The following is a 23,437-nucleotide window of genomic DNA, read 5'->3' on the forward strand; positions in this document are numbered from 1 at the left end:
TTCGCGTAACACCCGAAACAGCTACTTTTTAGTGAGTCTCTCGTTATTACTCTTATACTTTAAATTATGTGTGTTCAGGAAAAGAAAATATTATCAAAGTAGTAGATGAATTAATAGTTTAACCTCCTAGTTCCTGTTACTATATCGAATAAAACCTTATTTTATGAGTTCAAGTGTAACACCCGAAACGGTGGAATGACCCATTTACTGGTATACTCTTGGGTCGTCCCATTAGTTTTTTGTCAAGTTCTTAAATTAGTCCCATTCTGCTTTCGTCACCCATTCTACATTCGTCAAGTTCATCGGTGGTCTATTTCATATTGGGTTATACTTGGTTGTTTGCCTTTTTCTTATTTCGGCTTATTCCGGTATTCGTCATCATCTTCTTTGGGCATGTTCGATGTTAGTCAATTTCTTTTTTTAGTCTCATTCGTTATTCGTAATATCGTCTTTGGTCTTATTCTAATTTCGTATTTTTATTATTTAGGATCTTTTGAAATTTGGACACATTCTCTATTTGTCACGTTAAATATTCGTCCCGTTCGATATTCGTCCCATTCGATATTCGTCCCATTTACTATTTGTCTTGTTTTTTGTTTTGATTCCATAAACAATAATCCTTATACTTAAATATTAATTAAATGTATCCTAAACAATACACATGTAGGGGAGATTAATCCAAAACGGGGACACGGGGCTTACTACGTCGTGCCGTGCCTGGTCTTAGACCAGGGCACAGTAGTATGGCTACTTAGATAGTTTCAGACTGATTAAAGCTTTGGTAACTGCTGTCAACCTTCTTCAGGGCGACTTCTATGACGCTCACGGGAGGGAAGGGATGATGAAATTGATAACCACACTGGGAAAAAGACAATCAACAAATATGGCCAAAGATGACAAAGACTACCAGCGAAAGTGACGAATGAAGAATATGACAGAATACAGAATAAGACAAATTAAGAACTTGTCAATAACCGAATGGGACCAATATCGAACGTGTCGAAGAAAAATGACGAATAATGAATGAGACTGAATACGAGATAGACTAAAATCGAACATGCCCAAACAAGATAATGAAGAATACCGGAATGGGTCGGAATAAGAAAAAGGCAAACAGCAAATATGACCAAAGATGAGAAAGCCCACCGACAAAAGTGACGAATGTAGAATGGGTGACGAAAGCAGAATAGGACTAATTTAAGAACTTGGCAAAAACCTAATGGGACGACCCAAGACGATACCCATTTACTCAACATGGCACTGTCTAAGTATTTTACGTAGCTTGCGTACTAGCATCAGGTGACTGGCTCCTTACGTGCTAGTATGGGCTACGTAAGAGACGTAGCTGCTACATGTATAACAGTAGACTGCACACGTATAATGAATATGCATATTTACTAATCATGGCACTGTCTACGTATTATACGTAGCTTGCGTGCTAGCGTCAGGTGACTGGGTCCTTACGTACTGGCATGGGCTACATAAGATACGCAGCTGCTACATGTATAACAGTAGACCGCAGACGTATAATGAATATGCATATTTACTAATCATGGCACTGTCTACGTATTATACGTAGCTTGCGTGCTAGCATCAGGTAACTGGGTCCTTACGTACTGGCATGAGCTACGTAAGATAAGTAGCTGCTACATGTATAACAGTAGACTGCACACGTATAATGAATATGCATATATACTCATCATGGCACTGTCTACGTATTTTACGTAGCTTGCGTGCTAGGATCAGGTGACTGGGTCCTTACGTACTGGCATGGGCTACGTAACATACGTAGCTGCTACATGTATAACAGTAGACCGCACACTTATAATGAATCGGTATATTTACTCATCATGTCACTGTCTACGTATTTTACGTAACTTGCGTGCTGGCGTCAGGTGTCTAGGTCCTTACGTACTGGCATGGGCTACGTAAGATAGGTAGCTGCTACATGTATAACAGTAGACCGCACACGTATAATGAATCGGCATATTCACTCATCATGGCACTGTCTACATATTTTACGTAGCTTGCGTGCTAGCATCAGGTGACTGGGTCCTTACGTACTGGCATGGGCTACGTAACATACGTAGCTGCTACACGTATAACAGTAGACCGCACACGTATAATGAATCGGTATATTTACTCATCATGGCACTGTCTACGTATTTTACGTAGCTTGCGTGCTAGCGTCAGGTGACGGGGTCCTTACGTACTGGCATGGGCTACGTAAGATAGGTAGCTGCTACATCTATAACAGTAGACCGCACACGTATAATGAATCGTCATATTCACTCATCATAGCACTGTCTACGTATTTTACGTAGCTTGCATGCTAGCATCAGGTGACTGGGTCCTTACGTACTGGCATGGGCTACGTAACATACGTAGCTGCTACACGTATAACAGTAGACCGCACACGTATAATGAATATGCATATTTACTCATCATGGCACTGTTTACGTATTTTACGTAGCTTGCGTGCTAGCATCAGGTGACTGGGTCCTTACGTACTAGCATGGGCTACGTAAGATAGGTAGCTGCTACATGTATAACAGTAGATCGCACACGTATAATGAATCGTCATATTCACTCATCATAGCACTGTCTACGTATTTTACGTAGCTTGCGTGCTAGCGTCAGGTGGCTGGGTCCTTACGTACTGGTATGAGCTACGTAAGATAAGTAGCTGCTACATGTATAACAGTAGACTGCACACGTATAATGAATATGCATATATACTCATCATGGCACTGTCTACGTATTTTACGTAGCTTGCGTGCTAGGATCAGGTGACTGGGTCCTTACGTACTGGCATGGGCTACGTAACATACGTAGCTGCTACATGTATAACAGTAGACCGCACACTTATAATGAATCGGTATATTTACTCATCATGTCACTGTCTACGTATTTTACGTAACTTGCGTGCTGGCGTCAGGTGTCTAGGTCCTTACGTACTGGCATGGGCTACGTAAGATAGGTAGCTGCTACATGTATAACAGTAGACCGCACACGTATAATGAATCGGCATATTCACTCATCATGGCACTGTCTACATATTTTACGTAGCTTGCGTGCTAGCATCAGGTGACTGGGTCCTTACGTACTGGCATGGGCTACGTAACATACGTAGCTGCTACACGTATAACAGTAGACCGCACACGTATAATGAATCGGTATATTTACTCATCATGGCACTGTCTACGTATTTTACGTAGCTTGCGTGCTAGCGTCAGGTGACGGGGTCCTTACGTACTGGCATGGGCTACGTAAGATAGGTAGCTGCTACATCTATAACAGTAGACCGCACACGTATAATGAATCGTCATATTCACTCATCATAGCACTGTCTACGTATTTTACGTAGCTTGCATGCTAGCATCAGGTGACTGGGTCCTTACGTACTGGCATGGGCTACGTAACATACGTAGCTGCTACACGTATAACAGTAGACCGCACACGTATAATGAATATGCATATTTACTCATCATGGCACTGTTTACGTATTTTACGTAGCTTGCGTGCTAGCATCAGGTGACTGGGTCCTTACGTACTAGCATGGGCTACGTAAGATAGGTAGCTGCTACATGTATAACAGTAGATCGCACACGTATAATGAATCGTCATATTCACTCATCATAGCACTGTCTACGTATTTTACGTAGCTTGCGTGCTAGCGTCAGGTGGCTGGGTCCTTACGTACTGGTATGGGCTACGTAAGATACGTAGCTGCTACATGTATAACAGTAGATCGCACACGTATAATGAATCGTCATATTCACTCATCATAGCACTGTCTACGTATTTTACGTAGCTTGCGTGCTAGCGTCAGGTGGCTGGGTCCTTACGTACTGGTATGGGCTACGTAAGATACGTAGCTGCTACATGTATGACAGTAGACCGCACACGTATAATGAATCGGCATATTCACTCATCATGGCACTGTCTACGTATTTTACGTAGCTTGCGTGCTAGCATCAGGTGACTGGGTCCTTACGTACTGGCATGGGCTACGTAACATACGTAGCTGCTACATGTATAACAGTAGACCGCACACGTATAATGAATCGGCATATTCACTCATCATGGCACTGTCTACGTATTTTACGTAGCTTGCGTGCTAGCATCAGGTGACTGGGTCCTTACGTACTGGCATGGGCTACGTAACATTCGTAGCTGCTACATGTATGACAGTAGACCGCACACGTATAATGAATCGGCATATTCACTCATCATGGCACTGTCTACGTATTTTACGTAGCTTGCGTGCTAGCATCAGGTGACTGGGTCCTTACGTACTGGCATGGGCTACGTAACATACGTAGCTGCTACATGTATAACAGTAGACCGCACACGTATAATGAATCGGCATATTCACTCATCATGGCACTGTCTACGTATTTTACGTAGCTTGCGTGCTAGCATCAGGTGACTGGGTCCTTACGTACTGGCATGGGCTACGTAACATACGTAGCTGCTACATGTATAATAGTAGACCGCAGACGTACAATGAATATGCATATTTACTCATAATGGCACTGTCTACGTATTAAACGTAGCTTGCGTGATAGCATCAGGTGACTGGGTCCTTACGTACTGGCATGAGCTACGTAAGATAAGTAGCTCCTACATGTATAACAATAGACTGCACACGTATAATGAATATGCATATTTACTAATCACGGCACTGTCTACATATTTTACGTAGCTTGCGTGCTAGCATCAGGTGACTGGGTCCTTACGTACTGGCATGGGCTACGTAAGATACGTAGCTGCTACATGTATAACAGTAGACTGCACACGTATAATGAATCGTCATATTCACTCATCATAGCACTGTCTGCGCATTTTACGTAGCTTGCGTGCTAGCGTCAGGTGGCTGGGTCCTTACGTACTGGTATGGGCTACGTAAGATACGTAGCTGCTACATGTATGACAGTAGACCTCACACGTATAACGAATCGGCATATTTACTCATCATGGCACTGTCTACGTATTTTACGTAGCTTGCGTGCTTGCATCAGGTGACTGGGTCATTACGTACTGGCATGAGCTACGTAAGATAAGTAGCTGCTACATGTATAACAGTAGACTGCACACGTATAATGAATATGCATATTTACTAATCATGGCTCTGTCTACGTATATTACGTAGCTTGCGTGCTAGCATCCGGTGACTGGGTCCTTACGTAATGGCATGGGCTACGTAACATACGTAGCTGCTACATGTATAACAGTAGACCGCACACGTGTAATGAATATGCATATTTAATCATCATGGCACTGTCTACGTATTTTACGTAGCTTGCGTGCTAGCATCAGGTGACTGGGTCCTTACGTACTGGCATGGGCTACGTAAGACACGTAGCTGCTACATGTTTAACAGTAGACCGCACACGTATAATGAATCGGCATATTTACTCATCATGGCACTGTCTACATATTTTACGTAGCTTGCGTGCTTGCATCAGGTGACTGGGTCCTTACGTACTGGCATGAGCTACGTAAGATAAGTAGCTGCTACATGTATAACAGTAGACTGCACACGTATAATGAATCGGTATATTTACTCATCATGGCACTGTCTACGTATTTTACGTAGCTTGCATGCTAGCATCAGGTGACTGGGTTTTTACGTACTGGCATGGGCTACGTAAGACACGTAGACCGCACACGTATAATGAATCGGCATATGTACTCATCATGGCTCTGTCTACGTATATTACGTAGCTTGCGTGTTAGCATCCGGTGACTGGGTCCTTACGTAATGGCATGGGCTACGTAACATACGTAGCTGCTACATGTATAACAGTAGACCGCACACGTGTAATGAATATGCATATTTAGTCATCATGGTACTGTCTACGTATTTTACGTAGCTTGCGTGCTAGAATCAGGTTACTGGGTCCTTACGTACTGGCATGGGCTACGTAAGATACGTAGCTGCTACATGTATAACAGTAGACTGCACACGTATAATGAATCGGTATATTTACTCATCATGGCACTGTCTACGTATTTTACGTAGATTGCGTGCTAGCGTCAGGTGACTGGGTCCTTACGTACTGGCATGGGCTACGTAAGACCCGTAGCTGCTACATATATAACAGTAGACCGCACACGTATAATGAATATGCATATTTACTGATCATGGCACTGTCTACGTATTTTACGTAGCTTGCGTGCTAGCATCAGGTGACTGGGTCCTTACGTACTGGCATGGGGTACGTAAGATACGTAGCTGCTACATGTATAACAGTAGACCGCACACGTATAATGAATCGGTATATTTACTCATCATGGCACTGTCTACGTATTTTACGTAGCTTGCGTGCTAGCGTCAGGTGACTGGGTCCTTATGTACTGGCATGGGCTACGTAAGATACGTAGCTGCTACATGTATAACAGTAGACCGCACACGTATAATGAATCGGCATATTTACTCATCATGGGACTGTCTACGTATTTTACGTAGCTTGCGTGCTAGCGTCAGGTGACTGGGTCCTTACGTACTGGCATGGGCTACGTAAGATACGTAGCTGCTACATGTATAACAGTAGACCGCACACGTATAATGAATCGGCATATTTACTCATCATGGGACTGTATAGTAGGTCGTATTTGTATTACAACTCTCGTAACTCGCCTACGTATTCGTAAAGATACGGATATCGTGTAAGTAAAGCCTTTAAATAAGTAGGAGGTGTACGTTTAAACAACTCTATATGATAACCAACACATGTATGAATAAAGATGTTTTCTACTTATGTTCATGTTCTGTTGAAAACTACTTAATGTAAAGGTATAAGCTACTTATAAGTAGGAGGTTGAACTGGATAATGTACCCGGATATGTATGGGTAATGGTGGCAGCTACTTACATTCAAGTTCCTTAAACAACTACGTATTGTACGGGTATAACATACTTATTACGTAGGCGCTGACATTATACGTACAAAATTCCAATGCCCGTACGCAACATTGTGTATCTCCTAAACGTGTAAGTAGCTTGCACCATTAAGCAGTATGCGGCAGCTGTATTAAGTATGCTGCACCCGTAGTAAGTAGCAAATTGCAAGCTACTTACAATTTTTTGCTTCATAAGTAGCAAATTTTTCTCAGTGATACATTTCACGACTCTTCTCTTTCCGCACAGACTCTACGGTAGTTTAAATCGTCATTTTTCTAATTATCAAAAATTTCATTTTGATACAAACTATTTGATTTTCTTTCAACAAGAAACTAATACTCATCGAGACAATAAAAAAAAAAAAAAAGAATAGGTTTGTTGTTTTATCACAGAGTTTATATTATATAGCCACCTCCTGTGTCTATCATGACATCAGATCGATAGTACCATAATATTACATTGTCACCCAACTTACATTATGTATGAATTGTTTCAGCACAATCGAAAAATGGGAAGTTGGTTTAATTTAGCTTTGACCCGAACATACATTGTACTTTGCAAGTTTAATAAAACCTTATAAAATATGATGTACGAGTAGACTAGGTCTTAAACAACCCAAAAATGCGTGAAAGAGGAACAAACCAAATTAAAAAGCAATATAAAAATATTACTTCATTGTACCTACCTGCCAAATCAAATAAATATATTTCTATTGGGAGTTTTTTTTTAATTACGAGTACCTGCAATAATATGTTACACAACGAAGGCCGCAAAAATATCTGTCACGATCATATTTGTAGAGCCATAAGAGTGTGTCACATATTTTTGCGGCCATCGAAGAGTATCATATTATTGCAGGTGACTGTACCAGTATAAAAATCAGCATCAAATTCCTTCGGAATTAGTTAATTAACCCCATATACGGCATTTCAAAATGGCCGCCTTCAAAGAGAGGTCATTCAATAATTTTGAAAGAAAACAAGATTTCCCGGGTCTGCATTCGGCGGGTGATTTTGTAACGGACCCGATTTCCTTCTCCATTCTGCGCTAATGTATTATTTATTTGGATCGGAGTTGGGTACGGAAGGAAGGAAATAAAATACGTATTTCTCGAACATGCCCTTATTTGTGAATCGAACATGAGAAATGTGCAATTTTAATCTTTTCAAAAAGGAAAAGCTGCGTTAAACCTGCATCATCAATTTACATGTTAAACAAACATTACATATACGTATTAAACATGCTGGTGCATAGTGTACTGGTGTAATCAATAAGAAAAGTAAATATAGGTAATTACAAATATTCGGAAATATTTTTTTTTCCGGAGTAACACTAGTTGCTATCCACACGGTCCGACAGCAGGAATTCCATTTTTAATAGTGCTTTCCGAAAACAAATTAATGAGTCTTTATAATTATAAATGATATTTGATTCGATTTAATTAAAGCCTGACCAGTAATATATGATTATTGTCAAGAGGGCGGTGTTATTCTCTTGTATAGGATGACAGTTCAGTACAGTATGAAAAAAATAGTTCCAGTGAAATTCCGCGACATGGCGCGTGATCATATATACGGTCAGGCTTTAAATCTTGACCTAATGAGAATGAGAGTAAAAGTAAAAGAAACAAAAAAAGTTATCAAATCAGCTCCTTCCTCTTTAAAAAAATCGAATACGATACAAAAAATCCGACGAATTGAGTACAGCCGCCTGTAAAATGTTATCGGTTAATAAGTCGGCCATTTATTGTCCATTGTCCATCACACCATGAGCGTCATTGTCTCCGTGATGGATCGTCGCGAGCGATTCAATTTTCCCCCGCCGGAATATGTAATTTATAACAAACTTTATGAAGAAGAAACACAATTGATGGGCATTATGAGTGTACGGAAAGTTTCGTTGCGGAGTATCGGGACGATTATTCAAAGTCCCAAATGATCTGGTTTCATTCTTTTTTATTAGAAAGTTCTCATTCTAAGACTCGGTTTATAAAAGTATCGTTTAACTTTAAGACAAAATTACACGGTAAGACACAACAGGATATCTTCGGACATCGGGTATTTCACTTTTACGTTGCGAAACTAAGGCTCCAACCGAGATAAGTGCTAAGAAGGAGCTTAAACTAGAACCTGCAATTCGGAACCTAGCCAAAAGATCAGCATAAAACCCTTATCAAACTCGTAAATGAGGCTCAAAGTCTTTTTAAGGCACAACAGATGCAAACTTGGCAGCATTCGTAAACAGGCACAAATGAGCTCAATGCAGGGTACTTATTATGCTACTTATGCTAGTGATCTCGTCTATGCTAATAATCCTAATAAGCCCGTAAAAACCCAGCGCAGTGCGGAAACCAGCATAGTTTCTGTTAATTAAAACTACTGCACGAACGGTTCATTCAACTCCAACTTTCGCGAGCGATAATAAACTTTGAATCCTTTTATTAACGCTGCAATTGCAGGGAAGAACAAAGCCCACTCAAACAGGACAAACGAGATTGAGTTCTATTTCAAAGGTGCAAGGTGTTTTTTTGTTTAAAGTTGTTTGTTTTCGACGGTTCCGTCGTGTCCGTTGTGGAGAGTCATGAACGGACCGTAGCGGAAAGTCGGACAAAGTTAAATGGAACATAGGCATTTTGTCGCCGTGTTCTTATTATCTTACGGTGCGGACGAAGTTTTCAAAGTAGGTAATATTGTTATGATAGAGCGTTATGCGGACTTCGAAAGGGCATAGGGGCAAATAGAGCAAGTTGTAAGTAGGTTAGTTTTAGAAGTTCGGTTAATATGAAGCGCTGGTGGCCTAGTGGTAAGAGCGTGCGACTTTCAATCCGGAGGTGGCAGGTTCAAACCCCGGCTCGTACCAATGAGTTTTTCGGAACTTATGTACCAAATATCATTTGATATTAACCAGTCGCTTTACGGTGAAGGAAAACATCGTGAGGAAACCGGACTAATCCCAATAAGGCCTAGTTTTCCCTCTGGGTTGGAAGGTCAGATGGCAGTCGCTTTCGTAAAAACTGGTGCCGACGTCAATTCTTGGGTTTAGTTGTCAAGCGGATCCCAGGTTCCCATGAGCCGGGAATGCCGGGATAACGCCAGGAAGAAGGTTATTATGGAAGTAATAAAATTAAAACCTTTACAAAGTCTTCAATTTGAATCGAAATCGAGGAACCCAAGGAATTTCAACTACACCTTTATTTATAGGGTATGATAATCCAAACAAAAAGGGTCTTCAAGCGAACAGATTGAGCTGTCAAACGCTGATTGGCGGATATAAAATTGTGGGTTCGCGAGATTGATTTACTATTGATTTTTTTCTGAGTGAGATTTTGATTTGATTTGCGTGAAAGCGAGTTTTCTATTGAATGGCATCCTCTGAGTTTTATTATTTATTGTATAGGCAGGAAATATTTCTAATATGTATAATAGACGAAAAATAATAATAAACACTGAATCTCTATTCTTTGCGTGTCAATAAATCATGTAAAATTTTAGACGTTGACAAATCTTCAGAGCAGAATCCGGCCAACGAACCGCCGGATCTTTAACGTTATGTGATTATCTATATAATTATGTGATTGGGTGAATGACTGAGTCACTTGATTTTTTGTTAACATTAATTTCAATTTCAACTAATCGAAATATCTTCCATTAAAACGAAAATATTACTTTGCTAATCCGCGAAAAGATAACGTGCTAGTCAATCAGTGCTAACCCGTTATACTTACTTGCGTATTTTTACATGCAATTAATATTCCCACCCTCCCACCGCAAAAATAAATACGCAAATAAATATAACAAACCACCACCAAAAGAATAATCCTCGACACGTGTTTCGCCTCTCAGACGAAAAATAATAATAAACACTGAATCTCTATTCTTTGCGTGTCAATAAATCATGTAAAATTTTAGACGTTGACAAATCTTCACAGCAGAATCCGGCCAACGAACCGCCGGATCTTTAACGTTATATGGTTATCTATATAATTATGTGATTGGGTGAATGACTGAGTCACTTGATTTTTTGTTAACATTAATTTCAATTTCAACTAATCGTAATATCTTCCATTAAAACGAGGCATCCTCAGGAGTTGTTGACGGTCTGACGCCCGGCAACGGAAACGGTGTTCCGTTTCCGTTGCCGGGCGTCAGACCGTCAACAACTCCTGAGGATGCCTCGTAGAGAGGCGAAACACGTGTCGAGGATTATTCTTTTGGTGGTGGTTTGTTATATTTATTTGCGTATTTATTTTTGCGGTGGGAGGGTGGGAATATTAATTGCATGTAAAAATACGCAAGTAAGTATAACGGGTTAGCACTGATTGACTAGCACGTTATCTTTTCGCGGATTAGCAAAGTAATATTTTCGTTTTAATTAATATGGATTTCCGCAAAGTAACGCCTGATTCTATTCACTATATCTTCCATGTTTTACTAGAACTAGAGTACCATACATGTCTAGATAGCGAAAAAGATGTGTTGTGTGTATTGTGTGACTCTAGTTAATAATGTAAAACATGGAAGATATTTCGATTAGTTGAAATTACCTCGCAGTCGAAATTGTCCCGTTGCACCTTATCTATGATAAATATTTACATCAGGCACGTACAGAGCTATGTGCAGTATAATAGCAGTCTAGGAGAAAATGACAACCAAGGGAAACAATAACTTCAATCATATTGAAACTTTTATTATTATTTCACTGAATTAAATAAATAAAATAATAATAATAATAAGCTCCTTACATCCATTTTGAGAGCAAAAATCAACGCGCACATTGTCGCAAACAATATTTTGGCCTCTGCTCAAAATGGATGTAGGGTTGGGTCCCGTAGTACTAAAGAGCTCCTCCTCATAGACATGACCATCTGCCAACAAATCCGGCGGACCAAGGGGGGCCTCTCAGCCGCTTGGATTGACTACAAGAAGGCCTATGATTCGGTGCCTCATTCATGGCTGGGGAGGGTCTTAGAGCTGTACAAAGTTGATGCAGCTTTGAGAGCCTTCCTAAGCGCGTGTATGGGGCAGTGGACCACAGTCCTTCGTCAACCAGGAGGCGGGGATGACCGACCTGGCCCACAGGATTTTATAAGGATTGAGCGAGGAATCTTTCAGGGCGACAGTCTGAGTCCGCTATGATTCTGCCTAGCTCTGAATCCCCTCAGCACCCTGCTGAAGGATTTGGGACTAGGTTGCCGGCTTCGGAGAGAGGGTGAAGTTATTTCTCACCTTCTGTACATGGATGACCTCAAATTATTTGCACCAAATACCCAAGGCTTGTTGGAGCTACTGAAAACCACCGAAGACTTCAGTAGTGCCATCAACATGGAGTTTGGTATCGATAAATGTGCGGTTATGCATGTACAGCAGGGGAGGGTTGTAAATTCAACAAATTTACAACTTTCTGAGACAATGTCTTTCAGATCTATCTCTGAATCAGAAACCTATAAATACCTTGGTATGTCACAGTCGTTGGGTATTGAAGACGAGGGTATTAGACGGTCAGTGAAGGAGCGCTTTTTCAGTCGGCTCACAAAAGTCCTTAACAGTCTTTTGTCAGGAGGCAACAAAGTGCGCGCCTTCAACGCCTGGGTAATGCCCCTCCTCACATACTCCTTTGGCATACTAAGGTGGACTCAGACCGAGCTGGATGCCCTGGATCGGAGGGTCCGATCACTGCTCACCACACATCGCATGCTACACCCACGCTCGTCAGTTATGAGATTGTACATCCCACGGAAGTGTGGAGGTCGAGGCTTTCTAAACGCCAAGGATTTCCACAACCGCGAGGTGTACAATCTCAGGAATTATTTCCTTAACAACGAGTGTGGGATGCATCGTGATGTGGTGGCAGTAGACAGGAACCTCACGCCGCTCTCCTTGGCAAACGTGAACTGGCGCAAACCTGTGGTACTAAGTACTGCGGATCGCAAGGCGGCATGGGAGAGTAAGGTGCTACACGGGCGGTTCTACAAGGCCCTCACGGGACCCGATGTGGACCTGCTCGCGTCGGTGAATTGGTTACGATTCGGGGACCTCTTCGGAGAAACCGAGGGTTTTGCCTGTGCAATTGCGGACGAAGTGATGATGACGAACAACTATCGGAAATATATCCTGAAGGACGGTACGGTCGACATCTGTCGGGCATGCCGCCGTCCCGGAGAGTCACTCAGGCATATAATTTCCGGTTGTTCTCATCTTGCTAACGGTGAGTACTTGCACAGACATAATCTCGTAGCCAGGATTATTCACCAACAACTTGCTCTTCTATACGGCCTTGTGGACCGCGAAGTACCGTACTACAAGTACTTACCTGCGCCTGTTCTCGAGAATGGTCGTGCCACGCTCTATTGGGATCGATCTATCATCACTGACAGGACTATTGTCGCCAATAAGCCTGACATCGTGCTGATAGACCGATCGCAGCGCCGGGCCGTGCTCGCCGACGTCACCATCCCCCATGATGAGAATCTCGTGAAGGCCGAGAAGGACAAGTCCAGCAAGTACCTAGACTTAGCTCACGAGATTACCGCCATGTGGGATGTTGACTCGACGATCATTGTTCCGATAGTTGTGTCAGCGAACGGTCTCATAGCGAAGAGTCTCGACCAACACCTAGAGAGACTCTCGCTGGGTGGTTGGATCAAGGGTCAGATGCAGAAGGCGGTAATTTTGGACACGGCGCGTATAGTACGTCGGTTCCTCACTCTGCGGCCCTGACCACCGGCAGCTTGGGCCAAGCCCCGCTGCCGGCGGCACCCTAGGTTAGGTTTTTTATAATGTGTTTATATATTTTTGTTATGTTATGTAAGTGTTTTTATATTTTACTTTTATACTCACACTGTAAAATCCTAACCTAAGACCCTAATTGAATAAAGGAGATAATAATAAAGCCATTTATTCCATATTTCACATAAAAAGGATAATTACAATTATAATGCGTTGTTGTTTTAGTTGTTAGTTTCTTTTTCCATATAGTTTATGTTAGTGTGGTTAGTTTATAAGTTCCTTTGAAATATGGACCCCTTATTGGGTAAAGGCCTCCTCCATCTTATGCCATGTTTCCACGTCTTTGCTTTTATTCATCCAGTCGCTTCCTGCTATGTCTTTTATGTCATCAGCCCACCGTCTTTTTGGTTTTCCAATTTTTCTTTTCCCTGTTGGCCCTTTCCATTGTGTGGTTGTTTTGGTCCATCTTTTATCTTTGGAACGTGAGATGTGGCCTGCCCATTTCCACTTTAGTGTGAGTGCATGTTTAAGCGCGTCAGTAGGTAATCTTTGTCCTATTTCTTATGTCTTGGCTTTTTACCTTTTCTATTTTTCTAATATGTAGCATGCTTCGTTCCATTGCCCGCTGAGTGCATTTAATTTTTTGCTTTACGGTATCTGTGTACACCCAAGGCTGGCACCCGTACAGTAGACAAGGCAGAAGGCAGGTATCAAATACCGTTTTGTTCATGCCACTGAATTAAATACTTAACATTAATTCAAAATTAACTGCAAACTTTACTTAAATAATATTGGAAGTAACAAAATGATCATGAAAACCTTATAATTTTTACTTCTTCTTTACTTCTCTATATTTACTTCTTTCCAGAAATTCTTATAGAACTGGAAAACTTTTCTCTCATATTACCCGAGACGGTTAGAAACGGGAAGATACAACGTCTTGGCGCAAATATGTGAGGAGGCGCGACCCCAAATAATGGGAAAAGGGATGGAAGAAGATGATACACGAGACGGTTCTATAGTTCCATCCCTAACCCAATGTGGGTTGGGGATCTTAGATTTTTTTTATAAATGAACACGGGAAGGTACAGGTGTGAATGTTTGTGATGAACTGATGATTACTTTTAACGAAAAACGACTATAAAATATCGAATGGTATTGAAAATATCTTGATGCGGAACTTTAAACCTTACTAGCCATATATGACCTTACTAGGTGGCATATTGCCACGGTTTAGGAGCAATATGCCACCTCTATGTTATCTATTATACCCATGTATGTAAAGCCTGAGCAGGAATATATGATCAAGCGCCACGTTGCGGAATTTTACTGGAACTATTTTTTTTATAGTATACTGAACTGTCACCTTATACATTAGCATAACAGCGCCCTCTTAACAATGATCATAATATAACGGTCTCATAGCGAAGAGTCTCGACCAACACCTAGAGAGACTCTCGCTGGGTGGTTGGATCAAGGGTCAGATGCAGAAGGCGGTGATCTTGGACACGGCGCGGATAGTCCGCCGGTTCCTCTCTCTGCAGCCCTGACCACCGGTAGCTTGGGCCTTGCCCCGCTGCTGGCGGCACCCTAGGTTAGGTTTTTTATAATGTGTTTATATAATTTTTTATTGTTTTGTAAGTGTTTTTATATTTTACTTTTATATTCATATTATAAAATAACCTACCTTAAGATGAGAAATAAATAAAGAATCATAATATTACTGGTCAGGCTTTACCTACTGTGTCAAATGATCGACCTCTCAACAAAATCTGTAACTGTTCACGGGGGCAATGAACTCGAAATCAATTCGAACGCGTATCCAATTGCCCTTTCTTATCTGAATTTGTAAAAATAATTCCCAAGATAAAACACCCGCCAATATCCCGTAACGCCTAAAATAAAATCATTTCTCACGGCCCTTATCGGCAGACGTGGCGCGCGCCATTACCTCGGAACCGATACTTGATTTAACAAGTCATTGAACGTGTATTGGCCATCGTTTGCTCGTCACCAGCTAGATGGGTGTTCGATCAGTCGAATATTGTGACAAGCTTCATGCAAATATGGTTATGATTATAAAGCGTTGTGAAGGTTCTTTATTTTTACTTGACTATTATATGGTGAAGGAAAAGAAGGGTTATTGTTTTAGTTTGACTGTTTTATGTATATAAATAAATCATAAATAATTCGGCCTATATACGTCCAGCCTATTAAGAACTTTAGTACCGTGCGCGACCAGTGCCCTCACACAAAAGTCAGATGAAGCCCGCAACTGGAGCGCACTTTATCGCCGGGCTCCGTGTTGGCACCCTCGTGACAAGAAAGTCGGGCGCCCAAGGTCCCCTATGTAAAAGTTGGCCCCGTCATGTTATCTAGAAGTTGAGGTTTAGAGCCCGTTTCGCGCGCTCCACTGCCGGATGCCTACAGCGCCCTCTTCTAAAAAAGTCGAGCAAAAGCTGTATAAGAAAGACCCCACGCTAACGTCTTTTGGGCGTCAGCGCTATGGAAAATGGTGTAACTGCGCAGTGTCGCCGACGTTGCGTCGAGCACAGTCATAGAGTTGACTATACGCCGACGCTCGGGAAACACGGGTGTGGGGTCTCTCTAAAGTGTACTAAGTGTATGTACTCACAGTCAGCTACGGCGACCTTGGCCTTAAACCCCGCTAGATGGCGCTCATGATCAGCGCGGAAGCGTATGCGCAGCGCGTTCCCGCGCGACCGGTAGCGGAGTAGCTTGAGCTTGGCCGTCCAGTCGCCGCACAGACGCCGCGAGGGCAGCACGCCGTCGCGGAGCCATCCCGCACTGATGGCGTCGGATTCGGGCAGGAGGGTCTCGGATTCTTCCCATACCTGGTGAAAAGACCGAAATATACAAAAGCAGCCATAATTTTGATATTACAGGGCAAGACTAGAACTTGCAATCTATCGGAACACCGGTCCGATCGCTCTTTACCAACTGAGCTGCCGAAGCGTGCGAATCTTTCCATTTCTTCCTTTTTAGGGAGGCGCAATCAAATTTATTGTTATTACAATCAGGATACGCCAGGCGCCGCGCTAGATGCCTATTCATGAAAATAAAATTGACACATTACCGTGAAATATTGTTACTTTATTCTGTGTCATTACTTCAAATCCCTTGCCGGCTCTTACGAATACAATCGCACGTAAGTTGTCAGTAAATTAAACTACACAAAGTTCATTTAGGCACTCAACACACATGTATATTATGTGAAAATGTGAAAGATATCCTTCAACAACTTGGTTATATCTAAACCACCCCCAACCCCCAACTCAAGTTGATAAACTTGATAAAGCTGGTACGAAGATAAAGCGATAGAATATCGTTCGGAATGTTTACACCTCAGAGGCCAATTCAGACTTTAAAAAATACAAACTTGATATACAACTTACTTAGCGGTTTGTGAGATGCTCTGAGAGTCGCAATAAAAGAAATTAAAAATATTTATTTGTCACTTTAGATACTGAATGACAAATACTACCACTAAGTTTTAATCTACACTAGAATCCCAAGAAACTCAACGAGATGCGTAGTCATGTTGAGCCTTATACTTACTTACCTAATATAAATTATGCGCAGTGTTTAAATATTACAGTATATTGCCAAGGCTGTATCATCAATAATAAATCAAGTTAATATTGTTTAAATCTGAACACAGCTCAATTCTAACCCGTGGGACGTGCTTATAAAACAAACAGGGATTTGGCGTAGCCAATACATATTGACGTGAGGTATTAAGCTTAGGAAGGACTTCTTTTTACTTTCGGTGACACAAAACGTGATCGATACTGTCTCAAACAGGTTCAGGGACAGGACAGTACTTTAGCTACTAGCCCCTATTTCACTACGGTGACAGGTGCGACAGTTGTCGACATCACTGTTACCGACGTCACAGGCCTCCATAGACTTCTTCTTTTCCGCTTACCATCGGACAGGCGGTGTGCTTGTTTGCCACCAACATTAAAAAAAAACTCCATTATATCGCCAATAAATAAGTACTTATTTTGCGAAGCTAGAGGCAAATTCCGACACAGACTCATTTCAGAAATCAGAAATTACTTATTTCTTCAAGAATTACCGAAAGTTCTTTTAAATCTTGTGACAATTGTCATCATCATCATCATAAACTTCGCAAGAGAAATACCTGTTTTTTGCCGATATAATAAAGTTTTATTAAATAATACAATGATGGTGGCAAACAGGAATACGACCCGCCCAATGGTAAGCTATAACCGTAGCCCATGGATGACTGTGACGTCAGCAACATTGACATTTTATAATTGTCGCACCTGTCACCGTGGTGAAATAGGGGACAAGGTAATACTTTTTTTAAACAAAATCAATTTAGTTTTAGTTAATTATTTTACGTGCCCATATACTTATGGCAAATGAGAAGATTTGACTTTGTTGTTCGGGACCGCTGTGACAGTGGGTCACCCCTAGCTAATACCGGTAATCTTGATTGGCGCAGTCAGTAGGATTTGACAGTGAGTTAGCTGACCATTCCTAAACCTTATTCCAACTACATAAGATCTACCGTTCATCAGTGAAAGGCAGCCTACACCCAATTCCGTTGAAATTGATGTTACTTAGGCAGTTTTTTAAGAAAAACTATTTGTTTTAGTAAAGAAAAATATGTATAGGTATGTTAATATTCATTATATTTCAAAGCCCGTGGCCGTACTCGATACATGATGATGATGGTGATGTTATCCCTCATTAGGGACATAGGGATCGCTGAAGAATCCTCCATTTGTCGCGATCTTGAGCGGCTACTTCCAGCTCTTTCCAGCCGAGTCCAGTTGAACCAGCCTCTTTCTCAACTGATCGCCTCCATGTAGTACCTACGAGGCCTCCCTGACCGTCTACTGCCAGCCGACTGCCAGCGGACAGCGGACTCGATACATGATTGGACGAAATCGGCTCTATAGAAAATTACATAACTATGGGAAGTAGTATTACCTCGTTGTCAGCGGACAAGCCGTGGTGGTCATGCTGCCAGTCTTACCTCGTTGTCAGCGGACAAGCCGTGGTGGTCATGCTGCCAGTCTTACCTCGTTGTCAACGGACAAGCCGTGGTGGTCATGCTGCCAGTCTTACCTCGTTGTCAGCGGACAAGCCGTGGTGGTCATGCTGCCAGTCTTACCTCGTTGTCAGCGGACAAGCCGTGGTGGTCATGCTGCCAGTCTTCATCTGTAGCGTTCTCTCCTATTTCAGTGATCTCCAGGAAATCGTAAGTGCAACTGAAAAGAAAATAATCATTCGTGAATAGATTTAGACAGACTATGGTTAAAAGAAAAATATAAGTTTGGATTAATTGAAACAGATATTAAATATAAACCGGCCAAGTGCGAGTCGGACTCGCGCACGAAGGGTTCCGTACGATTACACAAAAAACGGCAAAAAAATCACGTTTGTTGTATGGGAGACCCATTTAAATATTTATTTTATACTGGTTTTAGTATTTGTTGTTATAGCGGCAACGGCAACAGTCTAGCTATGACGGTTCACGATATACAGCCTGGTGACAGACAGACAGATAGACGGACAGACAGACGGACAGAAGAGTCTTAGTAATAGGGTTCCGTTTGTACTCTTCGGGTACGGAACCCTAAAAAAAGTTAAAACACTTCAGTTATGTTCAACAGACTTTAAGAAACTTAATCCACTTCCTCATTGTTTGATTTAAAAAAAGATTTTTGGACTAATTAAGGGAAATGTTTTTTGGTGAAATAACACATAATAAGAGATCTACTTATACAGTAAAAGGCGTATCTACATCGTTAGACTTTGTGGTAACAATTTAAAACTTAAGGAGCTCCCTTCCGAGGTTTTCCCGAGGGTCTACAGCATGGGGTTCTTCAAAAAAGGAGTGTACAGGTTTTTAAAAGGTCGGCAACGCGCATGTAACACCTCTGGAGTTGCAGGCGTCCATAGGCTACGGTGACTGCTTACCATCAGGCGGGCCGTATGCTTGTTTGCCACCGATGTGGTATAAAAAAAAACTTTGTAAATACTTTAATAACTTTAATATAAAACAAACGAAAATAGGTGCAATGTATCATATAAAACTTTGAATAAATTTAAAAGTGAAAAAATTACTGTCTTGGGTGAGACTTGAACTCACGGGCCCTGGATCGATACTCCAGCGCCCTGCCATCTGAGCAACCAAGACCTCATCCATAGCCAGCAAATCTTTCCACCATATTATAGGTCAAGGGGACCCTTAGCGACATCTACCAGAGGCAGAGGCCGTGAGTTCAAGTCCCACCCAAGACAGTAAATTTTCCACTTTTAAATTTATTCTAAGCTTTATAGCATCGCTCGCAGACGTTTCTGCTTTTTAAAAATTAAAATGTATCATATACCTGCCTATACAAACGAACGGTATTATTCCCATAGTTTTAAGCGCGTTTTGTAAGATTTTTATATAATAGGGTTGATAATCTCAACTTATACCTGACAACCACAAAATATGAAAACACTATTACATCATCTATCAGCCGCGAATGCAAATACTTGTAACACATTGGTTGTTTTAACAAACTTCGGACAACCAACAAATATCACAAATCATGTTGACAGTTGTAGAACAATGTAGCATTTCTAAACTAAACTCGCAATATTTGTTCAAGTTATATACGTGATAGAAATACACAATTCTTAATATAAATGAGAAAACTTTTAGGTATGTTTGGCTTTGCTATGAAAACACGCAAAAAATGTCATTATAAACACGGTGGCTAAAAAATAACTGCATTCTTGTTGTGAGGGAGGTTTTGGGGTTATACTGAGCAACTTTTACTATGGGACCAACTCCGAAATCGCGAACAAAATTATTTGACGAAACTCGCTCATCGCTAGTCGCTTACCGCTGTTCCCCGCCGATCGGACACCTGCCTAAACTCTTAATGGCTTTCAATGATTAGCCATTTGACAGAGTGCTCGGTTGCGGTGTGGACACCAAATAGCAGTCTATTAGCTGCGGCACCATTGGACTCTCACTTTGGGATTGTGATGGACGAAAATGACGAAAGGGGACATTTTGCGAGCGTTTAAACCAACTCATCTTTATGACACATATACCTTATTTATTTATTTTATTTATTTAATCAACTTTACATTGACAGTTAAACCAAACATGCAAGTTATGGGTTACAAACATATGTACTTAAAACTAATTATAATAGACTTATCACTAAAATTATCTAATTTATTTAATTTCTATAAGTACCTAATATAATTGTTTTGGGAATGATTCGACATTCGGACACGACATGAAATACCTGAATACACCTTATTTCAAACAAGCCGTTGTATAGATACAATTTATAACCGAAAATAAAATATAAAACGTATTTTCGTATTCTTTAAATGTTGTACAAATAATTAAATATATTAAGAACGGGTCACTAACGTATTTTAAGTCGAAAAACGCTCGACATATTTCACTCCGTACCGAATCCGTTGTTTGTGTCGTAAAGTTGTAAAAAATCTTTATATACTCATGTTAAAAAAATACAATCCCTAAGAGGTTGAAAATCGAGCTCAATGTTTTTAACGTCTATGAATGAATGTGCTAGTACGATAGTATTTATAAATTGGCTGTAGATTTTTCCATTTCTACCTTTTATTTTTTACAAAAAATGTGTCTATCAAACTGATTTAGAACTAACGCTCGAGTACCCCAATGACAATTTGAATTGTCCTCGACAGCAGACTTCTTAAGTAAACTTAAATAAGCGAAACGTTTATTTGAAGAAATACCAGTAAAAATAACAAAAATATCATTTTTATTTAAAAAGAACACAATTAAGGTCTGATGTTGGTTGGTTGGTTGACTCGTAAAAGTCTAAAATTTTGTGGTAATTTAAATAATATTTTTGGGCTAATGTGTATTCCATCTCTCCCGGTGGCGGTCTATGGAGGAGGCTTATGCCAGCAGTGGACGTCCGTAGCTGATAGGTAGGGTATATAGGTAGTTAGGTAGATATGCCCCCTCCCAACAGTGTGGGCGATTCTCGCCACACGAACAGAAATCTCTCATAATTCCACGAAACTCGTGTGTTTGGCAGTTCGATTTCACCATGCTAATGTGGAACTACGAATTTAAACCCCATGATGTACGCTCTAGAGCTGAATTTAGAATGAGCTGAGGGGATTAGGCTAAGCTGATAGTGACATACGAGTAGTGTTGTGGATTAACTGTTGCTAGCGATAGTTGGTTTACCGCGTATGCTTGGAATTTGTGAACGGTTTGATGTTTGGTAAGTTTGTGAGAAAAGCGGCTTATGAGGAGTGTAAACACGCTTTAAAATTGGATCGAAGAGAATAGCTAATGTGCTTTTATAGGATTACGAATGTCTGTCGTGTCTTCAGTTTTAAGTATGTGGACTTGTCTGTAGGTAGGTACAATATTGAATATGACAGAAAACTTGATCACTTGTCTGACTTTACTTATTTATTCATTTTTAGGGTTCCGTAGCCAAATGGCAAAAAACGGAACCCTTATGGATTCGTCATGTCTGTTTGTCTGTCTGTTCGTGTATATCACAGCCACTTTTTTCCGAAACTATAAGAACTATACTGTTGAAACTTGGTAAGTAGATGTATTCTGTGAACCGCATTAAGATTTTGACACAAAAATAGAAAAAAAAACAATAAATTTTGGGGGTCCCCCATACTTAGAACTGCAACTCAAAAATTTTTTTATTCATCAAACCCATACGGTATAGGTCTTCAAAAATGATATTGAGGTTTCTAATATAATTTTTTCTAAACTGAATAGTTTGCACGAGAGACACTTCCAAAGTGGTAAAATGTGTGTTCAGGGGGAGGCCCCTGTAACTTCTAAAATAAGAGAATGATAAAACTAAAAAAAAGATATGATGTACATTACCATGCAAACTTCCACCGAAAATTGGTTTGAACGAGATCTAGTAAGTAGTTTTTTTTAATACGTCATAAATCGTAAACCGCAATTTTATTATGTTACTTGCTGCTACGGAACCCTTCATGGGCGAGTCCGACTCGCACTTGGCTGCTTTTTATATTTGTGTGTATTCACACAATAATGATTATTTTGATTTTACATAGTAAAACTTTTAAGAGATACGATAACTCTAAATTCTTGGCTCCTAAACCGCTATGTAAAATATATGAGACCAATCTCGACTTTAAAGAAATAACCGAAGAAAAAAGACAGACTAAACGAAAAAGGCATTTCAGATTCAACATTGGCAAAGAATCCAAACAAAAATGTACCTGAAACAGACGGAAAACCTCTGTGGTATCTATCTCAGCCCGAAAGATTCTACGAGTATGAGTATATACAAGCATACTATCTACAATCGCATACATTCACCTTGAATAGTTGAAACTTTGCGTTTTACTAAAAGACCATCTCTAGACTTTATCTCTTCCCAACAAGGTTCAAAAATCGTCATTTAGTGGCACCAACGATGATAACAGCAACACAGAACTAAACACCGACTTTATATCTTGGAAATAAGGTTCACAAAAGTTCAGTTAGTTAAACCAACAACGGTATAGCCGTTTTAAAAATGGCGCCGTTCCGCTCGTCAATATTTGGCTTAGCGGGAGACTTGGCACTGTCTTCAGCTGTCTTGGCCGCGCGGCCAAGTGACATAGTGTCTGTCTGAGATAACTTTCGTGCTTTTTACAGTGTAAATAAAAGGTAGCTTTCTGAGAAATGTTAGTGGAATGTTGGCACAGACTGGAGTTTGATATTTCTTACTTGTTTTTTACTTTACTTGAGA

At 40.8% G+C, this 23,437-nt stretch overlaps 1 protein-coding gene and 1 long non-coding RNA gene across 5 annotated transcripts in view; one reads left to right on the forward strand and one right to left on the reverse strand.

The window, feature by feature from the left end:
• The window catches only part of LOC134795739 (uncharacterized), a 246,170-nt gene extending 223,544 nt beyond the window's left edge, over nt 1–22,626 (forward strand). Inside the window, exon 2 of the long non-coding RNA XR_010144839.1 lies at nt 22,394–22,626. This is a non-coding gene — a long non-coding RNA (uncharacterized LOC134795739). The remainder of the gene's footprint in view (nt 1–22,393) is intronic.
• Nucleotides 1–23,437, reverse strand: part of LOC134795644 (uncharacterized) — a 439,378-nt gene that overhangs the window by 56,837 nt on the left and 359,104 nt on the right. For all 4 annotated transcript variants that reach the window (XM_063767547.1, XM_063767546.1, XM_063767545.1 and 1 more), the window contains exons 9-10: nt 18,805–18,901; nt 16,270–16,489 (exon numbers count right to left, since the gene is read on the reverse strand). In XM_063767547.1, the coding sequence (XP_063623617.1) occupies nt 16,270–16,489; nt 18,805–18,901 (317 nt within the window). The remainder of the gene's footprint in view (nt 1–16,269; nt 16,490–18,804; nt 18,902–23,437) is intronic.

Source organism: Cydia splendana, chromosome 12 (assembly GCF_910591565.1).
Source record: "Cydia splendana chromosome 12, ilCydSple1.2, whole genome shotgun sequence".
Classification (NCBI taxonomy): domain Eukaryota; kingdom Metazoa; phylum Arthropoda; class Insecta; order Lepidoptera; family Tortricidae; genus Cydia; species Cydia splendana.